General features: G+C 37.0%; 1 protein-coding gene across 3 annotated transcripts in view; it reads right to left on the reverse strand.

Annotated features, from left to right (window-relative positions):
* Positions 1 to 2,545: 2,545 nt before the first annotated feature.
* LOC111570774 (progranulin) overlaps positions 2,546 to 26,195 on the reverse strand; it is a 34,985-nt gene continuing 11,335 nt past the window's right edge. The window contains exons 6-18 of one of the 3 annotated variants that reach the window (XM_055004680.1): positions 25,090 to 25,231; positions 24,821 to 24,930; positions 20,372 to 20,501; positions 20,165 to 20,256; positions 18,106 to 18,253; positions 16,713 to 16,810; positions 14,453 to 14,686; positions 14,287 to 14,325; positions 11,901 to 12,137; positions 10,396 to 10,551; positions 9,556 to 9,789; positions 7,153 to 7,413; positions 2,546 to 5,292 (exon numbers count right to left, since the gene is read on the reverse strand). In XM_055004680.1, the coding sequence (XP_054860655.1) occupies positions 5,155 to 5,292; positions 7,153 to 7,413; positions 9,556 to 9,789; positions 10,396 to 10,551; positions 11,901 to 12,137; positions 14,287 to 14,325; positions 14,453 to 14,686; positions 16,713 to 16,810; positions 18,106 to 18,253; positions 20,165 to 20,256; positions 20,372 to 20,501; positions 24,821 to 24,930; positions 25,090 to 25,231 (2,019 nt within the window). In that variant the 3' untranslated portion in view covers positions 2,546 to 5,154. Of the gene's footprint in view, positions 5,293 to 7,152; positions 7,414 to 9,555; positions 9,790 to 10,395; positions 10,660 to 11,900; positions 12,138 to 14,286; positions 14,326 to 14,452; positions 14,687 to 16,712; positions 16,811 to 18,105; positions 18,254 to 20,164; positions 20,257 to 20,371; positions 20,502 to 24,820; positions 24,931 to 25,089; positions 25,232 to 26,195 lie in introns of all 3 variants that reach the window. The other 2 variants (XM_023273709.3, XM_023273710.3) reach the window with 2 other exon arrangements.

The raw sequence follows: 26,195 nt of genomic DNA on the forward strand, positions 1-26,195 counted from the left end.
TAGTATTTTTCTAATAAATAATTTATAAATAATTTATAAATAGATATAAATAATAAATCCATAAGTAATACAGAAATAAATAAATCATTAGTTTATTATTTAATAACAAATTGTATCAAATTAATTAGGTAATTATTTAAATAATGCATTATATTAATAACTCATTTAATGAATGAATTAATTAATTTATTAATGCAATTAATTAATTAATATTCTATTAATAATTAATTTAATGTAAATAATTTTTAAAATTTATTAATATATAGTTTTATGATTACATATAAAGCATAATGAATGGGTAATACATTAATGAATGAATCCTAAATAAATAGTCAATATTTATTTAACTATATATTGATATATCATTTTAAATATAAATTTAGTAGTTTATCATTACTTTGTTATTTAATAATTATTATTTATGTATTATTCATTATTTTCAATTTATTATTGTTATTGATATTATTATCATTTATCATTATTTAGATTTTCTGCTATTATCTAGTATCTATTATTGCTATTATCTGCTATTTTAGATGCATATCTGTTGGATATATATCTGGTTCAGTGAGCTTTTGGACACTCGAATTTTCCTTTGGGGATTAATAAAGTGTTATAGGAGCAATGTGTCTGCAGTGGCCTACTAGCTGTTAGCTCATTTCTCATCAGTCTGTCCTGCAGAGATGTTTTTCAGTGTCTTCCTACTTTTAAATCTACCTTTTCTGTCCCTCTCAACCTGCTGACCAGCAGGCAGATGGGTCCTCCCACAAAAAGAGCCAGGTTCTGCTTGTGTTTTTTTCCCTGTTAAAGGGGTGTTTTCCTTGCTACTGTTGCCTTAGGGCTTGCTGTGTGGTTTCAGACATATGGGTTCTGTAAAGCATCTGGAGACAATTTGACTAATTGGTGCTATATAAATAAAATTGAACTGAATTGAATTAACAACTCATGAATGGTAGAGCTAAATGCTAGCGGACTAGCGGCTAACCGCTAGCGGGCTAGCGGTTAGCAGCTAACGGGCTAGCGGCTAACACCTAGCAGGCAAGCAGCTCCAGCTAGCAGGCTAATAGCTCAAGGGGGTAACAGTAACCACTAACTTTTAATCTAGAAAAGCCCCTGTGTGGTACTTTATTTAGCATCACCGTTGTTGTTCTTGCAAGTAACTGGGTACAGAGGACAAACATCATCAAAATGAACAAAGTTCAACTTAAACTTACCTGTTTTGCACAGCATGGCAGGCCTGGAGTCGACAGACGGAGATGACGTAGTGAGTGTCATATTGCAGGGAGGCCCCGCCCACATCTTGTTCCATTGGCTGAGATGATACACACTTCAGGAAGTGTGTGTATCTGCTGCAGTACCACGAAGTGCCACCCGGGGCTCTCACGAGCACAAAAAAAGTTACACACTTTTACACACTTTCCAGTTTTTGTTACCTTGTGGGCCATGTGAAGAAAAAGCGGGAGGCATATCAGGGGAGTCTCCTGAGCTGAAATAAATTGAAATCGGTGTGGGGCCCACCATTTTGGGCCCCACACTGTCGCTGGGCCCCTCACTGTTGGTGTGCTCCTTGCCATTGGGCCCCACCAAGTAATAAATGCAAGTGCACACACACACACACACACACACACACACACACACACACACACACACACACACACACACACACACACACACACACACACACACACACACACACACACACAATAGATAAATCAAAAAAATAAAAGTCATGTATTTTTGCAACAGCAGGTTCTACAGGGTTAAACATGTTTTGAGTAGTGCTTGAAAAACTGTAAATAATCATGAGGTTTAAGAAAATGTTCACAAGAGGTTCATTGGAGAAATACAAGAATACAGCCTAAGATTTATGGTCTATGGTCAGTGTAATTTATGGCATAAATAAACACATAAATCTGAAATAAATCCTTAAATAAATATATAGACAGAAGTTTGACTTCAGCTTGCACCTTTTCAGTCTCCTTTAAGAGGACTGTTTGGCTGTTTTTGTGTATATTTGTTTGGTTTAACGTGCTGCAGATTGAAATAAAGCTTAACAGTGATTATTATCTCTGTCCTCAGACAGCAGTTTGCGTAAAAGAGGTCTGACGTGCAACAACGGGGCACCGCAGGAGGAGTATGTGACCTCGTTTAGAGCTGAAACCGTTTTTTGTTTTCAACTGAAGCAGAAGATCCACAGACTCTGGCCACCAGAGGGCGGGCAACGGGATGAAGCTGCTGACCTGCCAAACCGACAGCAGAGTGGGCCGCCGATCCTCCACCCACAGCTGCCTCTCCACAGTCCCTGTTTACTCTGGTCGTCATAACAACTTTGTGATGACGAGGCGGGGGGTAAGAGGAGACGGGAGGGAAAAGGCCAGAGGAAGTGTGTGGGCTTCTGCACATCCAAAATGACCTCACCAAGTTTAATTATCACATCAGCCGGCCTGATATTTAAAAGATCTTCCTCCCAGCCTGGAAGCGTTGCCCCCCCGCCAGGCTCCTAAAGGTGAAACCTGCCTGCAACAGAACAGAAAGAAACTGCATCTCAAAGGAACACGGTTTTATTTCAGGACGGGTCGACTCTTAATTCATAAAAAGCTAGACTTAAATGAAATTACAATGTCCTTCACAATAAAAGTCCTCTGTGAAAGAAAACACAAACATCAGTCAGTGTTTCTTTAACCCTCATGTCGTCTTACAGGTCAAAATTGACCTGTTTTAAAAAATATTTTCACAGCGAAACTTCTGATGTCCACATTTTCAACATTTTTGGGAAATCTTTGAACATTTCTTTGGTGGAAAAAAAGAAATGTAAAAAATTTTTCTCAAGAATTTTCTAAAAACAAAACTTTTAAGGGAAACTTCCAAGGAATTATTGGGATTTTCTTCCTGAAGGTTCTGTAAATTTTCAGAAATTTTTTGCTGAATTTATTCAGACAAGGAAACAATATTTTTTGGTGCCTGTAAATGAGGACAACAGGAGGGTTAATAAATCTCTAAACTGAAGCACACAGACTCTTTTTATCTGAAAATGGTTGGAAACTGCTGTTAAAACACAAAAAACTTGACTGTATCTCCTGAGTGTCTGCAGTTTCTGCCTCCTTGTGACACTTTTTAAAATTTCCTGGTTTTGATTCCAGAAATCTACACTCCAACTGTCCAAAAACACTAAAGATTCTTCAATTTTCCTCAACAATAAACCAAATATCTGATGAAGGCACGAGCTCTTTTAATGGTCAGTCCTCCTTTCGCAAAGTTACAAAAACTAAAGATTCAAACTTCCATCGCCGCCTCGCTAGATTTTAACGTTCAGCGTTGTGCTGCCTCATATCAGAAATATTCATAGATTAATAAAATAAACACACACAAACAAATAACAGTCACAACTTTCCTCACCGAGTGGGAACATAAAGAAAAAACTCATCAGAAACACCTTCAATCAGTTGTAATCCAGAAATAATCCACTCTACAGCTGAACCTACTGACAGAAAATCAATCAGCAATAGTTGTAGTAATTAATCAGTTCTTGTTTTCCCAGTTTCATCATCATCATCTTTGGGTTTTTGACTAATCGGATGGTTCATTTTGCATCTTTGCCACCATTTCTTGGACTAAACACTCAATTATTGATCAGGAAAAACCAACATAAACACTCAAAATCTTAAAAGTAGCTCTGAGAGGATCTCATTTAATGAAATTACTGAAATAATGCTCACTAAGCTGCAGCCTTCTTCCTGTTTATTCCTTAGAAAACTCACAGTAAGGCAGCGAGTACATTCACGGTTCTCCGTTTCCACAGAGAACAAGAAAAACACGCAGCAGTCGCAGGAATAACGATCGGAAAACATGGAAAGAGTGAAGCGAGGAGTCTGGTCCTGGTTTTAGTTTTATTACCGTCAACAAATCCCATAAAAAAGAAGAAAAATCAAGTCCAACAGAACGATAATGAGCCTGAGATGTTGTTAGATGTTAAAAAGAGCCTCAGACAACGTATGATTCAGGAGAAAAACTTTTATACCTTAAAACATTTGACATTTTGGTAGAATCTATTCTTCATTCACCCCATAATTCCCAGTAATTCCCTGTAAATGTGTCGTGATTTCGCTGTTATTTTGCAGTTAAACATCGTTAATTTTTGTTTTATGAACGCATCTGTGAACCCGAATCTGTTTACCGACAAGCTGTGAAAACAATGAAGCCAATTATTAAGAATTAAATCAATAATAACAAAAAGAAACTTCACATTTGTGACCATATTTTCTTCTTAAATTGGAACTACGGCAGACGGTTACTTCTGGTCTGTTTTATGGGATTTATTGACGATAAAAAAAAATACGGAGCAACATCCAGCTTCTCCTTTTTCAGGATAATTCTGGTTAATTTCAACCAACAAAACTGCACATTGAAGGCAGATATTTAGCTCGTTAGGATACTTAGATAGTTAACAGAAGTCAGATTTACTGTCCCTCTTCTCTCCTGTTCTTTGCACACATTGAAATAGCACTATGTGGATAAATCTGAGCATTTACAGAGCAAGAATATGCACAAAAACTGTATTTTTCCCAGCACACACGTAACATGGACAGCTAATGCAGGAGTTCCTGAACTTTTCAGCCCCAAAATAAGTGAAAATTAACTCATAATAATGAACCAAATATGCCTTCTAATGTTTTTTTAATTTTATTTCACTGCTAGAAGTAATTTTGGCTTCTGCTTTGGGGAAAACGAAGCTCGATGGTCGTGAAATTCACTAAATTTGTTTTAGATCGGAATTACTGACACATTTTTTAAAAATATGCTTGAAATAAACCAGAATTCTCCTTAATTCCTCAGAATAATGCTGTAAAGCTTTGCAGTCGGTGGCTGTGTCACGTCTCCTACATGTGGAGTGACGAAGACGAACCTGTTTGACATAAAAAGGCTCCTTGAAATAATGAACTAAGATTGAGTGAATGAGAGGCTGCTGTGTCACCTGATCACTTCCCTGCTTCTTTAGAATTCCTCTGCTGACGGATAACCTAAATGAAAAACACTCAGAGTCCAAAGCGAATACTCGTCCATGCAGGAAGCCGGTGGAGAAGCACTCAGACGACACCAGCAGCAGATGGATGCTGTGGATCCAAGGTTGAAGGTGATCGTTGCCCCTCAGAGGAATTAAAGTCTGCCGGGACCAAAGTTTGTCTTTCTGTCCTCAAACAGAGAGTCCCAGGAGAGCAGAGAACAACCTCCAGCCTTCAGGTCGCAGGAATACCCAGCAGGACAGCAGTGCTTGGAGTCCGAGCAGCAGACGGCCTGAAGGAACAAACAGTTCTGCTTCATTAGAAGGTGTTTCATCAAACCAGACACTGCTGCAGGACGTCCTACCATCCTGGAACTTCTCATCAGTCCCAGGTTCATCCCTGAGTGTCCTAAAACATCAGTAGTATACTAGAATATATGCACGGATTTACATTTAAGGACAGGTACTAATACAAAGCTGCACATTTTTCCTCTGAAACCTAAATTCTTGAACTGTATTTGTGGATTTATCTGTAAGTTACAGGGTTTAGATGCTGTGTTTAAGTAAATAAGTCAAACTGCAGGCTGGCAATTGCAATTAGAATTGGTTTTAACAACAATTTTCCTGCATAAATGAATTTTAAAAGCCTCCCAAAAAGCTTTAGGCAGTTTTAAATGACAAAATTAGAGAATAAAAAATAGAAATCTATATTTTTTTTACCAGTTTTGTTAATCTATTCAAATATAACAGACATTTCTGTTGATCTAAAGTGAGAAATAACAATAAAATGCACAGATTTCTGTTAAATAAGGCGACACTGACTCATTGTCTTGACTGTACAAAGCTTCCTGTCATGTGGAGTCACTGCTCAAAGGCTAAATTCTAAGCTTTGTGGGTTTAACTCAGATTAAATATCACGTTATATTCACAAAAATCCAATCTTGTCCTGTGCGGCTGCATGTTTCCCTCCAGGCAGATGAAGACTAAGACTAATGTTTAGACGTGTAGAAGAATAACGGGGCAGAAACGTTCACTGAGCTGCATCGGATCATATGTTCACATTTTCCACATTCCAGCCGGCTGAGTCAGAAGAGAAACCATTTCAGATCACATTTCTACGGAAGACCGAGGTCATCCGGGTGGGTTACTGAGCCAAAACAAACTACGGATGCTGCACAAAAATGAAGGAAATGCAACAACGTTGTACTCTTCAACTTCTAATCATCACGCCTGAAAGCTGAGATGCAGCATTTTTCATAAGACGCAGGAGGAAATAACTTCTTTTTACAAGTTTCTATCATGCAAAAGATCTCCAGAGTGAAGCTAATGGAGACAGACATATCTAGCTTTGTGGGGAAAGATACAGACACTGAATAAAGCACCACAGTTAGCCACTAAACATGACTTCATTTTACTTTCTTATGAGGAAACAAACAGCATAATTCCCATAATGGGGCATAACTTTGTACTATAAAGCCTTTTATCTATTTTAGGTTTTTGCAAAATTCTGTTCAAAAGTTAGAGAACAGCAATCTTGAGGACTCTTTTGGCTCATTTTCAGATTCAATAAAGCCAAATCTGTGACCCAAGATGAGACACGGCTTCACCGTTTCAACCCTGAATTAAACAAAAAATGGAAACACGTTGGTTCTCCACCTCTAAAAAAGCTCAAGCAAACAGTTCAGTCATAGCCGCCAGCTCTGCGATCGCTACATTATTTTGATTATTTTAGTTATTTTTGCAGCAAAATAAGTATGTTCTAGCCTAAAAAAATGAAAACAATATAAAAAATAATATAAAAAATGCTAATTAAAACATATTAAAAGAATATCAGATCAAAATAAAAAGCGCTGGGCTCTGATTGGCTCCGCGACTGTAGCATAAGAGTGTTAAGAAAGGTTAATAACAGTGTGTGAAAGGTTTATAAGAGTGTGGGGAGGGTTTATGAAGCCTTAAAATACATACAAATAATACAATAAATAAATAAATAAAATCGCCATGGGGGGGATCTGGAACGTAACCCCCATGATAGACGAGGGACCACTGTACGTGGTTTTTGTTTCCACTGCTAAGACGTCGTTTCCCCACCTCTACAGCGCTCCTATTAAAAATGCTCAAACATGTCACGTGTTCGTATGAGACACTGAACGTACCTTGGAGGAGGGGCAGCAGCTCCACTCGGTGTCCGACACCTTACAGCAGGTGTCTCTCTTTGGGCAGTGAAACTCCCCCGTGCCGTCACATGGTACGTCCGCCTCGTCCTCAACGCCTCTGGGCTCGGACTGTACCACTCTGCTCTGAGGGAGGGGGTAGATCAGCACGCTGCTGTCGTCCTTCTTCTCACATGTTCCCGTCTGCATGTTGCAGGTGTATCCCTGAGGACAGCAGTGCTCTCTGTCAGCACAGCAGACCGCCTGAAGACAAGAAGGACCAGGACATCATTTAATATCAGCATGTTGGGTTCACAAGTAGAGGATTTCAGCAGTTTAAAGATGCTGCAAGTTATTCTGACCACTGGAACACATTTTATTTAGATTTTATCACATCATTAAGTAGTGGAAGGAGTAATTAAAGCCTTTACTTGAAGTCCCTCTCTGCTCTTGATTAAACCATCTTTGTGCATTAAAGTTAGATATTTAGATTGTGTTCCCATGAAAACGATTCCTTCTCTCGTTAAAACGGCCTAGATGTAATTCTACACAATTAGGACTGTAAATTTATTCTACAATTACAGCCATACAGTTTCAAACCAGAGACCAGTTCTGAAGAAAAGTTGACAGGATTGGTTCTTTAGATTTGGAATGTATGAAACCCTAGAAGTCTGAATCTGAAGTCAAGTTTATTTGTATAACACCCTTCATGTCCAAGACAATTCAAAGTGTTTTACATAAAACATTAAGAGCATTACAGTGAGGTGCACATAGTGAAAAGATACCGTGCAGATTTCATGCATAGGCATGTGAGAAAAGAAATGTTTTAACCTGGATTTAAAAGTGTTTACATTTGGTGAAAGCTTAACCTCCACCTGTAAGACTGTCATCAGTCTAAAAAAGAAGAAAAATGATGTATGAAAGCAAATTAAAAAAACATATAGCCATATTAACAAGGTAAAAGGCATGATTTCAGGGCCGTTAATAAAACTACACTGCAAATATACTCCATTATGAGAAAAGGTCTTGCACATAATTCCAAGCCAGAGCAGCAAATGTTGACATTTTAAAAGGATGAGACAATGAAATCATTAATAAATGAGGTTTTATAAATCTAAATTTGCAAAATAGCTAAAAATAAATGGTCATACAGCGACTATGCTACAATGCCGATAGTACAAGTCCTTCCAGCAGACTAGCGAACTAGAAAAGTAGTTTAATAACAACAACTGCATGGTCCTAAAGCAAATAACCAAGTCCTAAAGCAGCAGCAGGAACAGGAAATATCTGAGCAGAGTAAAAGTACCTCCAAAGTACTCACAGCAGTTACAGTCTAGCTCTGAAATGTTTTAGTAAAACTACAGTTCTGGGAACAAAAACGTCCAAAGTCTGCAGTTATATGAACAGATTCAGCAGCAGATCTTTAGAAAAATGTATTTAGGAAGGAAAACAAAAGTGAGAATAAAACCTAAACAAAAGCATGGTTGCATGACAGATTACAGTCAGTCCCACTGTTCTGTGTAGCATGTTTTGTATAAATTAAATATAACACCATGTGTTTTATGGAAAGAAAACGTAAACATTATGTTGTTAGTGAAGGACTTCATAAAACAGGGACTGAGGAGCTACAAAGAATTATATCATAATGGACCATTCATAACAGAAAACTGATTCTCAATCCCAAAGTAAATCTGTTAAAGGAGCTTTAATGCAACGATTAAATTAGATCAGGGGAGTCAAACTCATTCTAGTTCAGGTTCCACATTCAGCCCAATGTGATCTCCAGTGACCAGTAAAACCACAGCATAATATCCTATAAATAACCACAACTCCTAATGTTTCCTTTGTTTTACTGCAAAAATGTTCACATTTAAGGAATTATCTTTTTACAAAACATTATGAACAACCTGAAATTTCTGAAGAAAAATAAATTGAATTTTAGCAGCATTCAGCCTCAGTTTATCATTTACACATTACAACTTCCAGATCACAGTTTATCTACAAAACGGCACAAAACATTCAGTCACTGGTATCTGGAACTGACTGATGTAGTATTTTACTTTATGATCAAAATGACAAAAGTCAGATTAAAAAAAGACAAAAAAATAACAAAAACAAGACAAAATATTACATAAATGAGACACAAAATGACAAAAGAACAATGAACAATCTAGTATTTTACTTTCTGATCAAAACAACTTGTCATGGTGTAGAAATGATTTTAAATTTATAGTTTTACTAATTTACAATCTGCAGTTAATGTCTTCTCTGGAATTTTTACACTTTGAGGGCCGGATTGGACCCTCTGGAGGACCGCTTTTGGCCCGCGGGCCTCATGTTGGACACCCCTGCTTTAGAGAGTTGAATTAAATCCTGACATGAATGTGAAGTGGTTGACGTACAGACCTTTACCAGAGGGCAGCAGCCCCACTCTCCTGTCGGCAGCTTGCAGCAGGTCGTCCCTGAAGCGCAGCTGCTCTTATCGTCGCATTTAACATCGCTGACGGCGCTCGGCTCCGTCAGAGCGGTGAGTTTGGCGAACCAGGGAATCACCTGGAGGCCCTGAGAGCAGGAGGAGCGATGAGGCTGGCAGGCGTGTCCAGCGGGGCAGCAGTGGTTTCCATCTTTACAGCAGACGGCCTGATGGGAAACAAAGGAAGCATTCACACTCTCAAACACCTTCTAACTGGACTGAAGTCGGAGAATGCATTGCAAAAACTCTAAGTCTTACCAAGTCTGTTTGTCTTATTTTTAGTCAAAACGTCTCATCCCACTCCATTTAAGATAAATTCACTTAACTAGAGACATTTCAGCAGATGGAGGGACTTCTTTTAAGACAATACATCTTAAATATCTTAAGTCAAACAATCTTGAAATTATCTTGTTTTGAGTTGAATTTTACAAGAAAACTCAAAATACGTTTAATACATCTCAAATTAGGAGGTTACATGAAAGCAAAAATCTATTTTTGAGTGAAAAACTGCTACTTTTTTTTTTTTGCATATCTGACTTATTTTAAGACACCTAAGCTTGACAATCCTGATAAAACAGAGCTTAAAATAAGTTTTCCCGGCTCCTTTTAAGACCTCAATATTCTAAATATCATATCTTATTTCAATAAATCTGACCAGGCCATTTTTAACTTGTTCTATTGGCAGATTTTTTCACTTATTTCCAGGTAAATGTTCCTTGAAATCAGCTTGTTTTTCTCGTTCTGAGAGGAGCATTCTTCCAGTGTGAGCTCACGTTTGGCAGCGGGCAGCAGCCCCATTTGTGCGTCTGGTCCATGAAGCAGCAGGTCGTATCTCTGGGGCAGCTGGTCTGGGCGTCACACATGTTCTTGGCAGGTCCAGTTGGACCGGAAACAGCCCGACTGGACTCCGTCTGCAGGGCCGGGACCTTCTGCAACCAGGACAGGCTCAGGTCACCGGGTTTGTCACAAGTCTGCTCGGCCACGTTGCACTTATAGCCTTTAGGGCAGCAGTGCTCATGGTCATTGCAGCACACGGCCTGGAAAAAACAGCGATTTATCACCGACTGAAACACTTCAGCGTGTCAGATTCACAGTTCAACATTTTTAAAGTGATTTTATGCAACACAGAAGCCAAAGAATGCAACACGGTGCTGAGATATTCCTGCTCTACTTCAGTCCTTCATCTGTTATTTAAGCATCAGAGTGAACGACAGAACTTAACACAAACATGCAGTAACATCTCTGATTTTCTACTGTTCTGATCCACTTTTAACTATTAACAAGAGTTCTGCAATTAAAGCATGAAACACTGGCTGCAGGATTTTGTTAGTAAGTAAAACTAGATATAAACCAAGTAAAGCCTCTTTAATAATGACCAGAATCAACTGCATTAATGCTCATGTTAATATTACATTTTGTTTTCATGGAGCAATGTTGCAGACATTTTCTCCCCAGCTAAAGGTTGCCAAAAAAAACCCCCAAAAACAGAAATTCCTCAATTTATAACCAAGAAACATAACTATAGGCTGATGTATGTTTTTTTCCTGCTGGCTGTTTATTAAGACTGTTAAATTTTATTTTTTGATTGCATTGTGTATTTTCTGTTCTTATGTCTGTGATGGACCCTGTAAAATTGTTTGAAAAGTACTATACAAATTAACTTTATTACTATTATTGTATGTGAGAAAAAACGCATGCAGTGAACAGTGTTTTTTTCTTTAAAAAATAATTTTAAAATTGTTTTAAAAAACAACTTGATTGTCAAAATGGTTGCATTTTTTGTTTCATATCAATCCAGTGTTAAAACTATTCCAGCTAAAAAACAAAAATCATCTAACTTCTCTGCACAATAAAGTTCAGGAGTCTTGCTTCAAGAAGTCAGATTATATCGTGCAGTTTTTGTTTTTTGTCTATGAAGCACTTTGTAAAGCAGTTAGAAAAGCGCTATAGACAAGAAGTTTATTATTATTATTATTATTATTATAACAAAAGAGGTAGATGTGTGATAAGGCTTTGACAATAAAATGAAGGTAGTTAATTTTTGGGATTAAAATTGTTGCATTTTTTTGCTGAGTTTCACATCCATCTTGCATTTCAAATTATGAGAAAACATTCAGGAGTTTCGCTTCCAGGACTCTAAATGAACCTGAAATAACTGCAGCTGACAGTCGATGGGAGCAAACAGACTCTCAGCTATCAGCACTCCAGAACACGCCTGTTTCATGTGACCAACACGTGCTCAGAAAGCCCTGAGACCGCCGTGGAGAAGGAAGCTGACCTGAGGTAAAGGGCAGCAGGCCCACTGTCCAGAGTTCTTCTTACAGCAGGTGGTGCCTCCCGGACACATCGTCTGCTTGTCGCACTTCTCGTCCTTCGCCTGCGAGGTCACGGCGGACACTTTAGCCAGCCAGCGGAGGGACGGAGAGGATCCGGACGGGTCGTCGCAGGTTTCAGCCGCCAGGTTGCAGACGGTGCCGTGAGGGCAGCAGTGGATGTGATCGTCACAGCAAACAGCCTGGAGGGAAGGCAGAACGTTTTTAGGGTTATTAAAGCTGGGAAGTGCAAAACCAAGCAGGTTAACGACCTAAATGCTGACTCTTACTTTGTGTTTCATTAAAATATAATTTAAATGTTTGTTTAGTTTGATAACTGACATCCTGCAAAAAGTAAATATGACTTTAACAAGTCATTTACAGTGGTAGAAGCTTGAACTCGGAGAGCTTTAATGATAACATTACAATTTAAGCCTAAAGGGGTAAAATATTGGAGTATGTAGATCTAGTATGGAGAAAGGGATATGCGCAATAGTGATTAAGAGAAATGTGCAATGTTGTCATGTGCAATAGTGATTAAGAGAAATGTGCAATGTTGTCATGTGCAATAGTGATTAAGAGAAATGTGCAATGTTGTCATGTGCAATAGTGTCAATGGAAAATATGCAGTACAATTATGTGTTATAGTGTCAGAAGGATATATGTAGTGGAATCTTATGTTATAGTGACAGAGGGGTGAGTGTAGTATAGCAATGTGTAATACTGATAGAGGGATATGTGCAACAGCAACAAAGGGATATCTGCAATGTAATTAGGGATGTCTGATATTGGCTTTTTTGCCAATAACAGATATGCCAATATTGTCCAACTCTCAATTTCCGATATCAACCGATACTGATATATGTGGACTGTTTAAGTAATTTTCGGTAACATCACACATCTCCTGTGGTGGAATTAACACATCATGCCTACTTTTATTGTGATGATCCATTGATGCATTCTCAAATACAACAAGGCTTTGAAATGTAAACATTGTCTGTGCAAAATAAGAAAACTACTTCAACTTAAGTTATGGATAAAAATGTCCTTTTTTTTTGTTGTCTCAAACAACAGTTCACACTCTCCCTCCCTCTATGAGTCAGTAAATGTCACTGAAATCCAGGAATTATTTTATCAGCTTTCATGGTAGGCAAAAAAGACGATAATGATATTGACCAATATTACATTTTTATGTCAATATCGGGCCGATATTATTGGACATCCCAAACATAATCATGTGTAAACATTAATTAATTAGTGCTTGGTAGCTTGCCTGGTCCCCCAGCTTTAGCTGGTTTGTGTGCACTATGTGTTATTGCTTGTTGCTCATTTTTCTTCTTCGTATGTCTTTGCTCAGTTGTGATTTTATGTTATTTGTAATTTTTAAAAATGTTTTAACCTGCTAATGGGACTTCAGATGGAAATTAGCGGATGGCTACAATCTCTCGTATTTACGTGTAAATGTTCATTAATAACAACTGTCCCATTTTAAAAATAAATAAAACATGAAGACATGGACATGAACATACAGTATGTGTACATAAACATCGATGTGCAGTGTTTGCTCTGCACAGGCTTTTGTTTACTTTAAAGTTTCAAACAGCTTTTATTGTGATATTTTAAGTAGTTTCTTCTTTCAATTACTTATAATTTCATTAAGTTAAAATGACGTTACTCTCAGAGGTAAAGTGGACGAAGATTCAAAGATTTATAGAAGACGTGCCTAAAAATCATCACGACTTTCTTGACCTTATTCATGGACAAGAAAAATGCTCATATTTCTCTCCAGTGCAACATTAATGCATTTAAACCTGTGTATTACGAATATTTTATGTAAATTAAAATACTCAGCAGAGTCATTTAAAATTTTTTTTTTGAAATAGAAGAATCTGTGCAATATCAATGTCTTGCTACATATAGAATAACCCTGTTCAATATTGTTATTTTTTATATTCAAGGGAATACATGTAATATCTGCATTTCTACATATAAAAGAATCTGTACTATATCAACAGTACTACATTTGTTTGTTGTTTTTTTTCCTCTACTCTTTATTATTTGAGCTATATCCCTTTGCTGCTGTAACAATGCACATTTCCCTGCTGTGGGATTAATTAAAGGCTTAATTTATCTTAAAAATGTCAGTGGGAGTAAAAGAAAAAATAGTGATCAGAAAAAAAATGTTTAAAAAAAAAAAAAATTTAAATGGCTAAATTAAAAGAACAAAAAACAAAACTGTTGGGTAATAAAAATCACTGTCATTAGGTGTTGTTGAATTCTGAGTTTGAAGCAAAAACACTCTTTTTAAGGCCATCAGTTTTCATTATTTTAACTTGGTGTCTGAGAAATCACCCGGTCTGGTAAAGCAGACAGCTCTGGGCAGGACTGCACCTGTGAAATTTTGGCAGAAAAGTTTGTACATTATTCTCTCATGGATCATGTTATATATTTAAATAACGATATAAATATGTAATATAATCCATAAGATGCCCAAGAAAAACAGCCACAGAAGAGTGACCTGAGGCAGAGGACAGCAGGCCCAGGCTCCGGTCAGCGTCTTGCAGCAGGTCGACTTTCCGGGACACGACGTCGACTTGTCGCACTTGTTGTTGTCGCTGTGGAGGGGGAAGACGGGCGTCTTTCCGAGCCACGGCACCACGGCGTTCCCGGTGGGATCGTCGCATGTGGAGGCCGCCAGGTTACAAACGGTGCCGTGAGGGCAGCAGTGCATGTGGTCTTCACAACACACAGCCTTCAGGAAGCAGGAAAACACCAAATCTAAATTACATATTTATCATTCAGCAAATTAAATGAGTCCTAAATAGAATGTGTGAGCAGGAAAACTCACCACTATTAATGATACTAGAATACCAGACTGAACAAACATTTCCATAAATCATATTGACTCATATTTTCTACATGATTGTTACAACAAAACAAAATTCCCTGAGCCTTACAGAATCACAATTAGACAGGAGAAGCTGTTAGTTGAGATAAATGAGAGCTAAAAATTGCAGAAAAAGGATGATTTACCATCTGACAAAGATTTGTATGGAATGGAAATGTAGTCCAGTAAACACCTAAATGAAAAATATGGATGTTTTCTGTCCATTAGTCAGAAAGGCAACATGTTATACAAGCAAAATATCTTAAAACATCAAAGATAAAACCAAAAAAGATTAACTGATTCAATATTTGGCATTTTAAAATGAAAAATGAAGAAAAAATCTGTTAGAAAATCATGATGAGATGAGGGAGAGGCTGTTTGTTGAGATAATTGACAGCTAAAAAGTGCAGAAAATGGACTTAAGATCAAAAAAGAAACATATTATAACCTAAATCTACAGATCTAAATAGACAAAATGTAGTGAAATAAACATCTAAATGTGACGTTTTCTTTTCATTAGTCTGAAGACATGTTCATGGTAGAAAAAACTATGTTTTTCCTGCAGTGTCTCGACTGAAACAAAAAGCATCAAAGATAAAATCATGACATTTTTGGATTTTTAAAGTGAAAAATCATCACAAAATTGGTTAATTTATATCTTATAAGTCTGACTAATCCACTGACTTCTTCAGCTCTATTTGTTCTAAATGCTGGGTAGTTTCATCTATAACAAAACATCACATTTAATATGCTTTTTTTATGTGTCCTGCAATAAATCTTACTGACTTTTATTTCTACACAAGTGCTGCAATAAAACTAACTTCCCAGAGTCTTACAGAATCATGATTAGATGGAGGAGAGGCTGTTAGTTGAGATAAATAGAGCTAAAAAGTGCAGAAAAAAAACGATGATTTATGAACTGACATCTCATGGCAGGGTGTAACGATGAAGATGTGTATTACAGTTGAAATCTACAGACGCAAACAGACAAAATGTGGTCAAATAAACACCTAAATATGCATTCTGGATGCTTCTTTTTGTCATATGACATGGAAGCAAAATATCCTCAAAACTGATCAGTGCTTGAATAAAACATGTTTTTTTGCCTGCAGTGTCTAGTTTAAAGAGAAAGTATTAAAGCTGGAAGCGGAAAAAAGATAAAATCATGAAATATTGTGCTTTCTAAGAAAAATCCTCATAAAATTAGTTAATTAATTCATTCTAAGTCTGACCAATCCACTGACTGTTCCAACTCTACTTGTTCTCAATGCTGGGCAGTTTTATCTGTAACAAAACATTTCTACATTAAATCAGATTGACTTTTATTTCTACACAAGTGTTGCAATAAAACAAACTTCCTGGAGTCTTACAAAACACCTAAATGTGCATTTTGGATTTGGGTTTCCTTTCTATTATGTGACATTTTATGGAAGCAAAACATCCTAAAATCTCAATATTGATCAGTGCTTTAATAAAACATTTTTTTTTTGCCTGCAGTGTCTTGTTTCAACGAAAAGGGATTAAAGTTGGTACCGAAAAAAAGACAAAATTATGACATATTTTGCTTTTTAAAATGAAAAATCATCACAAAATGTGTTAATTTCATTTAAATCTACTGACTGTTTCTGCTTTATTTGGTCTTAGTCCTGGGTAGTTTAATCTATAGCAAAACATCACATTTAATAAGCTTTTTGTATGTTTTCTGCATTAAATCAGACTGACTTTTATTTCTGTTGGAATAAAACAAACTTCCCAGAGCCTTGCAGAATCATGATCAGAGCTCACTGATGGGAGGATGATTTACAGTCTGACATTTCAGTTCAAGTAAATTCTGTGCAGCTGGACAGAGAGGAAATTCTCGTTATGATTCATGTGCAGCAGTTCGTGGTACCTTCGGTAAAGGACAGCAGGCCCATTCTCCTCCTGGAGATTTGCAGCAGGTGCTTCCATCAGCGCAGGCCACAGAGTCGTTGCAGGGAACAGCGTGGACTGAAGCATAAACAGACCTTATTAGAAACTGTAAACTTTATTTAAAAGAGCATTGCACTGAATTCACAATGGAAAGTTTTCTTTAAACAAAAGGACCTAAATCAATGCAGGGAAACCAGAAATATGTTATCTTGCTTTCAGTCCACACACACAGTTATTTGTTGTTAAAATCTGGAGCCCAGTATTACCCACGATGCAACTTGATCACTCACAAATGTTGGACGTTTCTTTGTTGGAGCTTCAGAAATGGTTTTAAATTCTACACAAAGTTTTATCACAGAGGTCTGGAAAAAGAGCTTGGGTCCTTTACTCAGCTAAAAGTAAAATACTCAGCTACAAGTAAAAGTTACTCCAGTCAAAAAAGTATTAAAGTGGAGCTCAGTTTGAATGATTGAGATCAGAAAAAAATAGTTTTTTGTTTACCATGTTGATTATTTTATTCTGCAGACAATAAAAACCAGAATAAGTCCAGTGACCATTTGACAATGCTTGTTTAACAATAAACACATTAAAATTCAAAAATTAGGTATTAAACACCTAAAGTGTCTGAATTTGCATTAATTTCAACGTGTTAGTTAAAGTTGCTCTATATTAGTTAAAATTGCTCTATATTAGTTAAAGTTGCTCTATATTAGTTAAAATTGCTCTATATTAGTTAAAGTTGCTCTATATTTATTAAAGTTTCTCTACATTAGATAAAGTTGCTCTACATTAGTTTAAGTTGCTCGATATTAAAGTTGCTCAAAAATGAGTTAAAGTTGCTCTATATTAGTTAAAGTTGCTCAAATATCTTCATTGGGGGAAAAAAAAAGACTTTTCTTTCAAAAATAAGGACATTTCGAAGTGACCCCAAACTTTTGAACAGCTCCACCTGCTATTATTTACAGCTCGCTTTATGTCCCAACATGCACTGTAGATTATGGCACTTTCCAAACTATATACAGTCAGTTAAATTTGTCACAAGTGGACTCCATCCGATCAAGCTCTAGAAACACGTAACGGATAATTAAAGCAAAAAGTAGCGCATATTTAGCATCAACAACAACATGAGCTTTTGTCTTTGAGGTCAATAATTCATGATCTCAGTATAAAAATAAGCAAAAGCACTAAAACTCACAACTATTTTAGGAAGCAATTGAAAACGTTCAGTAGCTGCACCGCATTAAATAAAGGTTCTGGAGACTCAATTAAATATTTACAGAGTTCGATCACAGGAGCCTTGGATACGCTTCAGATGTGCAGAGCAGTAACTCCTGTAAACAAGTCGTGCTTTCAGAAGTTTCCCTTCATCTCACCTTTGCTCGGTGCCGTCGGCTCCGTCACAGCAGCGAACGTCTTCACGGCCGTGGAGGTTTCCTGGTGGGTCGACACACAGGTGCTGTGGATCAGGTCGCAATGGGTGCCTGCAGGGCAGCAGTGGATGTGATCTGAACAGCACACGGCCTGCAAGAAAACAAGAAAACAACCATCACTGATTCCTCTGAAGAATCCCTTCAGCAATGAGGCTGATTCTGGTTTTCTTCAAGTGTCGTGTCAGTTCTTTAACCCCAAATGACGCTGTTTTGATTTAAATAAATGTGCAAGTCATAATCTAAAGTTTCTGGGATGACGCTTTCTACTAACTGTTATTTAAATGTCTCTTTAATGTGCATCTTTGTAAAGAAAATGCATAATTATTGCTTCACTAATCAGTAGTTCTTATCGTTTGTACAAAATTATTCTGAAGCTCAAACTTAAATGGAGTCACTGTTATTTATGCAGCACATTTAAAGCAACAGATGTTGAGCTAAACTGTTTCCCAGTAGAGAAATGAGAATAATGCTGCAAATTTACTTAACAAGTTTACAGATAAAGTTTATGACCCTAGAATATTAATGTATTATATTTACCTGACTAATTTTAATATTAAGGCTTTTTTTTCGGATTTATCCTTTATATCACTGTTGCAGTCTTTTTTAAATTCTATTTTTGACAGTTGTATTGTCTGTTCTTTAACTCGACTTCCAAGAAAGCCACACACAAGAATTCCTATGCGCCTAAACTGCCTGTTTATGTGTACAAACGGCAAATAAAAATCTTGAAGACACAACGTTGTATACTAAATCAAATTACCTGACTAATAAAAAATAAAAGTTAAAAGTCTACAAAACCAAACGGACCAAGCACTTGGTATCAGTGGTGCTCCTGCACTTCATAATTACATGACCAAACAAGAAAAGCACTCAGAGCGCAGTCCTCCTCCAAGGCTGCTCATTCCCCACATGGCATTGTCAGAAATGCAGCATGTATTTATTTATTAGTTACTGATGATCAGAAATTACAGCAACATAGAATGTGTCCATTTAATATAGATGTACCCACAAACTACATGACCTTGCTCTGAGCACAGGCGTGTGTTCTGCATGTTTACGTTATGTACAGATACCGAATCACGTGATCTAAATATGTAGCAGGCGGTGGGAATTGATGGGATTCAGAAACACCCCCACAATTTAACCAGTTGTTTCTTGGATCATTTCTGATGGATAAGTCCTGATAAGTCCTCAGCGGTGGATTTGTAGTGGCATCACAATCATGTGATCATCAGCAGGCAGCTGACATAGTGTTCACTTGTTGTCATGGTTACAGTGACGCCGTGCCGCTATCTGGCAATGATACAGAAATCTTGAACAAATCTGTGGATCCAGACTATAAGCTGCATCACTGACAAAATCTAATCACTTGGTCCTTGTGTCATTTCTTATCTTCCCTGAAAATTTCATCCAAATCTGTTGGTCTGTTTTTGAGTAATGTTGCTAACGACAGACAGACAGACAGACAGACAGACAGACAGACAGACAGACAGACGCCGGTCGTCACATAACTCTGCCGCATTCCTTGGCGGAGTAACAACAGCTCTTGAGCTAAGCTGTTTCCCATTCGAGAAATGAGATCAATACTGCAAATTTAAGTACTTAACAAGTTTACTGATTAAGTTATGATCCTACAGTATTAGTTATTATATTTACCTGACTAATTTTAATACAAAGGCTAAGACACCATATTGTATACTAAACCAAATTACCAATGACTAATTAAAAATTTCATAACACTCTCTATCCCCAAGGTTCGCACTGCCTTTGGCCGGAATTCCTTTCGATTTGCTGCAGAAATCGATTGGAATTCCCTCCAAAAATCTCTGAAACTGTCATCTCTTCCATCACCTTACATCTTTAAGCAGAAGCTGCAGCAGAACATCTTGTACATCAAATCAAAAAAGGGGTTTAATTAATACTTTACCTCACACAAAAATAAAAGTTTCACCCAATTTCAATATAAAATGCTGCCTTCTATCTCTAGGTTGGCTTGACTTACGCTGGGCATCGGACAGCAGCCATATGTGCCGTTGGTCATCTGGCAGCAGGTGGTCTGATCAGGACACACCGATTTCTGATCTGGACACACAACTGACAAGACAAGAAGTCAGGAAAAAAAAACACTGATCAATAATTTATTTTTCAAAACAAAAACTCTGCATTTATTCTACCATCAAGACGTAACTAAATCAGTTAAAATGCTCACTGTCTTTGGGCGCAGCGGCGATCTTCCTCATCATCGGCACGTGACTCTCGCCAGACTTGCAGACGCCGCGCTCCAGGTCGCATATTGTGTTGCTAGGGCAACAGTGGAGATGATCGCTGCAGCACATGGCCTGCACATGATTCAAATGTCACACACAGAGGGGAGGCAAAAAATGTTTACCAAGAAAATGCATGATTATTACAACTAAAGACAAAAGGGTGTCGCTATTACCGCATCCTGAAATACTCCCAGGAAGAGTGATTTCTGCAGCAGTGAAATAAAAACTGCACAAACTGACTGAATTTTTTTATTTTAGGAAGTTTGTGCTGTTGCATCTGACTGTACATGATCTGTGCTCCAGAGTTATATTGTAGTATCTCAGCCAAAAAAAATTCAGGCGCATCGGAGAAGGACGAGCGAATCCAAAGGTTTCAATAAAAACTCCTGCAAACTAGTAAATAGTCGCCTGTTTGTTTGTTGCCTCATAAAAGTCTAGCACCGAAACACTGAGCTAATTAATGTCTACTTGCCATTTAGACAGTGTGCTGGAACATGAAATATTGTAGTATTTTCCAGCCAGTACACTTATACGTATTTACAAAGATGTAAGTAAAAATTAAGTGCTGCAGTTCCTTGAATGGCCACTAGAGGCTGACTCCAAAAGCGTCAATCCCCATAGACCTCAATGTTAAAATGACAGACTTTACAGCATAAAAAAACATGTTTACGGCCTGATACTAAGAACAGTTTTGGTTTCTATAGCTAATTTCCTTATTTATGACTACTGTAAAGTGGACAAATATTTAAGTCAACCCCTAAATTATATTGAGGTTGAAAGTTATGCAAAATTAAGGCCTCAACCACAACACTAAGCCTCACACCTGGTCTTTACAGAACCAGTATGTGACAACATGGAGAGTTCATCCATGTTTATATACATTAAATGACAATTATATGGCTTGTTACAGTAGCTATTTGTTGCCTGACAAAAGTCTAGCACCAAAACGCTGCACTAATTAGTGTGTCCTTGAGGCTTAGACACTGTGCTGTAGTGTGAAATATTGTAGTATTCTCCAGCCAGTACACTAAGACGTGCGCTTACAAAGTGGTAAAAAATTAAGTGCTGCAGTTCCTCGAATGGCCACTAGAGGCTGACCAAAAGTGAGTCAATCCCCATAGACCTCAATGTTAAATGACCAACTTCACAGCAGAAATAAACATGTTTATGAACTGATACTAAGAACAATTTTGATCTCTACAGCTAATTTCCTTATTTATGACTACTGTAAAGGGGGCAAACACTTATTTAAGTCAACCATTTGAATTATATTGAGGCTCAAAGTTATGCAAAATTAAGGCCTCAACCACAACACTATGCTTCACATCTGCTCTTTACAGAACCATTATGTGACAACACGGAGAGTTTGTCCATTTTTTTATACAGTAAATGACAATTATACGACTTGGTACAGTAGCTAGATTCTCCACTGGGTGCCTTTCAGTACTATTACAAAGATGTAATTTAAAAAAAAACCCACAATATATAGCAGTGATTTTGCTGCAACTTGTGAATGCGGGCGAGATTGTGTGTCCCGCTGTGAATGTAATTTAAGATGTGATCTCTTAGTAGCTTCTGTAATTTCGTTATCCAAGTCACGTTTATTGAAAGATTCCTCATTTAATCCTGATTCAGGTCACATGAATTACTCTACAAATCATCAAATATCTCCTCTACTGGTGGAAAAATGACACCTCTTAGTGTAATTGCTCTAAAGCTGGTGATGTAGCAATAATCTTTAATTGCCACACAAAATACTGTACAGAAAAATGCTTAGGTTTTTATTCTTATTAGCTTTTTGCATTGAATGTGCGGCTCTTGATCTGATTACTATTTTGATTAGCAAAGATAAACATTTGGAAAAGATGATTTGGATCTGATATTTCCCTACACAGCTGACTACAGTTTATGCTTTATTTCCATTTGACTACTCGACTACTGTGACTCTCTATGTAGGAATCAGTCAGTCGGCCTTATTTTGCCTGCAGCGGTTTCAAAATACAGCAGCAAGACTCCTCTCTGATAGCAAGAAGAGAGAGCACATCTCCCCAGTATAGGCTTCTCTTCGCTGGTTAGCAGGATTGATTTTAAGACTCTTTTTGGCTGGCTTAAAATCACATTTCTGCAATGCTCACATCCTTTATTTTTCTCATTTGAGTGCCTTTCATCCCACGCACCAACAAAAAAAACAATAGCGATCAAACATTTTCTGTCACTGGCCCTCAATTGTAAAATAATCTGCCACAAACGACTACATCTTCCACTACGTTGTTGTCAGGAAAATCCTCACAACGCCACCATCCTGCAGCACAAAATTAATCTGAGCCTACCACTGAATTACAACGCTTTAGTTTCATTTTATTCAGCACAGATTGCTGTGCTCCTCCAGCTAATTCTGCCAACTTCCTCTGCAAAGTTCATATGAAAGAACAAATCAAAGATAAATAAACTGTAGAGCTGTTAAACCAATTTTAAAAATATGCTTGCTCTGCTGTCTTATAATATCTGTGCATTTACTACTTTAAACACTCAAAATATTTATAGTTTTTGTGCCAATCCTTGTCTCTGCAGCCCACAAAAATAATTGCCCTTACTTGATTTTATCGTTTAATATACCTGGGTTGACATTTTTCATTTCTATGGGCTAAATCATTCACATAAAAGGCAAAAAATGTAGGGCAAATTACATCCCTTTGCTTTAATCCATACGCAGAAGGAAACCAAGAAGTCCTGAAGTTATTTATCTGCAGATCATAAAACTGGGCTTTTAAATGTTCTCGATCGATACCAGAACACATTAATTTATTCTCTAAAAGGTCTCTATTGATCCAATAAAAGGCTTTCTTGGATTCAACAAAACAAGCAAATGTATTTTTCTCATTTCTTAGTCCTGCTCTCAACACAAAAGCTTTTCCTAAAACCATTGTGTTCGCCCACTGACATTCTAACAATTACCTCCATCAGTGACAATATCTGAATACTGACTTCTAGGCTCAACTTATTGACATTTATTCTATATTTTTTTCCACACTGATGTGGAAAAATGCTATTGAATGACAAAAAAAGGTTAAAAAAAACTGTATCTTACATACATTTTGTCTAAAAAAATATATAGATTTTGGCTTCAGCAGATTTTTTTCCCCAACCAATATATAATTAGGTGGATAAAACACTAATTTAAATGTGGCATTTAGTCATTAAATACTTTTTTCATAGTATCTGCACAGCTAATTAAGTGTGCCAATACATAAGCACTGAAGCACAGTTATTATTATTTGTTAGTCTTATTATTCTTGTCATAGTTCAATTTTGGTGGCATATTTTGTCCCTTAGCTTTGAGAAAACCTGTAAAAATCTTATATCAAAATGTGGGGCTCGATCAGGAATGATGTGCTATGACTTTTGGTAGCAATTTGTCATACGTCTTTTACAGAATTTGTAAAAAACTGCGTCTAACTTCCCCATTGAAATGAATAGGAAGTGGGCCGGACAACTGCCAAAACCAGCCATCTTAGTTCTTGTAGTTCTGACATATTTTACAGTAGAAAGTTCATTTAAAGTTTAAATGGGTCACAAGGCTTGTACTACTACTCCTTTAAATTTGTGTTTTCATATCATTTATGTTTTGTTTTTTTAAAATTTTTATTTAAATTACATGTTTTTATACATATTTACATGCAACTCAAAAATGGACAAACAAGAACATACATATGACAAACACAAACAAATATACAATTTGGCAACACGACAAACTCATGGCATCATCTAAACCCACATAAAGAGGAGAGGTACATTTAAAGATAAATTAGAGAACAGCAAGAGGTTATGAAACATGTTAAAATATGCAATCCAGACTCAAATATCACTACATCTCCACTTTCAATTCAAACAAAAACATCTCCCCCAGCCTGTTAAATATGTTAACTCAAATTAAATTAAAATAAGCAATAACAGGAGCCCATAAATTCATAAAGGAACCTAACTTCAAATGGAGTTTTGCTGTTATTTTTTCCATTAAATCCACTTTCTTTAATCTCTCTCTCCAATGGTGGAGTCATTTATGGTTTTAACGCAGTCGGAGTTTAAGTTTTATAAATTTGTGGCAAATGCAGATTTTCGATCAGGTAGAGTGAGCGACTTTAAGAGTTATGTATATTTATATTGTTATTAATAAAAAATTACAGATGCAAAACTGTTACTATTATGTTCATTATTGGTTATTCTGATGATGCTTTTCAGTTAAATAAATACTAGTGTACTCTATACAATAAAAACAGTCAGACTAGTGGAGCATAACCCCAAATGTATTCAATGTACAAAGATGTAAAAAAGGAAAAGCCTCCACCGACTATTCGATTCTGTTTTACTTTATTTATAATAGTTGTATTTACCTCTGGGAACGGGCAGCAGCCATAGTCTCCGCTGGTTAGCAGGCAACATGTGTAACTATCTGGACAGATGCTTTTCCCACCAGGACACGTCACTGAACCGACAGAAGAAACTGCAGAAGTATGAAGATCAGAGAAAGTCACTGGTTATTAGCGCAGCGTTGTCTGCATAGAAACACAGCGACAACAGAGTGGCTGCAGCGACTTTTAAAATGTTACACGAATGCGCCATCATTAAATCTGACGGCGTGTTTGAAGGCGTTTATTTACACCTGGATCGGTCGCCCTCCTTCTCGCAGGCAGTTTCTCCAGCATGGGGAAGGACTCCAGCGAGGCAGACACACACTTTGAGTGAACAAGATCACACTTTGTTCCCTCTGGGCAACAGTGGCGCTTATCCTTGCAACACACCGCCTGCAGAGAGAGCAGAATCACTTCTGACAGTCAGGAACACTGCTCAGTCAAGGACACAGTTTCCTGCACATAATGGAAAAGTACAGCAACGTGAATGCAGACAGTGGAGGAGGATGACTCACGAATATCCATGGAACTGCTAGAAGATAAACATTTTAAATATAAAATACAGATTATACTCATTCATAAACTTTGGAGATAGATTACAGTCTCGCAAATGAACATAAAATAGTGAAGAAAACTAAATTACTGTCGGGTCATTGGACATAAATTATTAAAAATATGAAGCAGATGCATCTTTTTGAGTCGTTTTATTATGACTATAACCTGAGCCATGCTGGATTTTTCATATTTTTACAATGAAAACACAAAGCCTTTTGATAAAAAATGATTAAAATGTGGTTATAAACATCCACGATCAAGATAAATGCAGAAACATACACTTTCCAGTGATCTCTGCTTAATAAACTAAAATCAGCGTAATTAACTTTTTGGTAATTTGTAACCTGACATTTACACTTCAGCTGATACATGCTCATGACTAATTTGTCAATCAGGCTCTAAGAAGAAAGAAATATTTAAATGTATAACAAACAACTTAAGCCTCTAAGAGTCTCCAAGTAGTTTTCTCCTTAATTCCTAATTATAATTAAGCAATTTGGTGCAAGATGGCACCCATCTGAGTCTAATTTTACATGACTATTGCCCAGATGTGGATAAATATTACACCAAAGTTCAGGTGCCAATGCGATTATTTTTAGCCATATTGATGTTCAAGTAGCAATAACTGGAAAACTTAAAAACGTAACGGATGATTCCCAGGCAAGATCTGAAGCATCCTTTCTTATGAGTTCTGTGTGGATTAATGATGTTTTTTTCATATTTATTTGCTCTCTGTTTTTGTTTGCCTTTCAGATCGCCTATGTCTATTCCAGACCACATTCTGTACAGTTTAAACTTGAAT

This window comes from Amphiprion ocellaris, chromosome 18 (genome assembly GCF_022539595.1).
Source record: "Amphiprion ocellaris isolate individual 3 ecotype Okinawa chromosome 18, ASM2253959v1, whole genome shotgun sequence".
Taxonomy (NCBI): Eukaryota; Metazoa; Chordata; class Actinopteri; family Pomacentridae; genus Amphiprion; species Amphiprion ocellaris.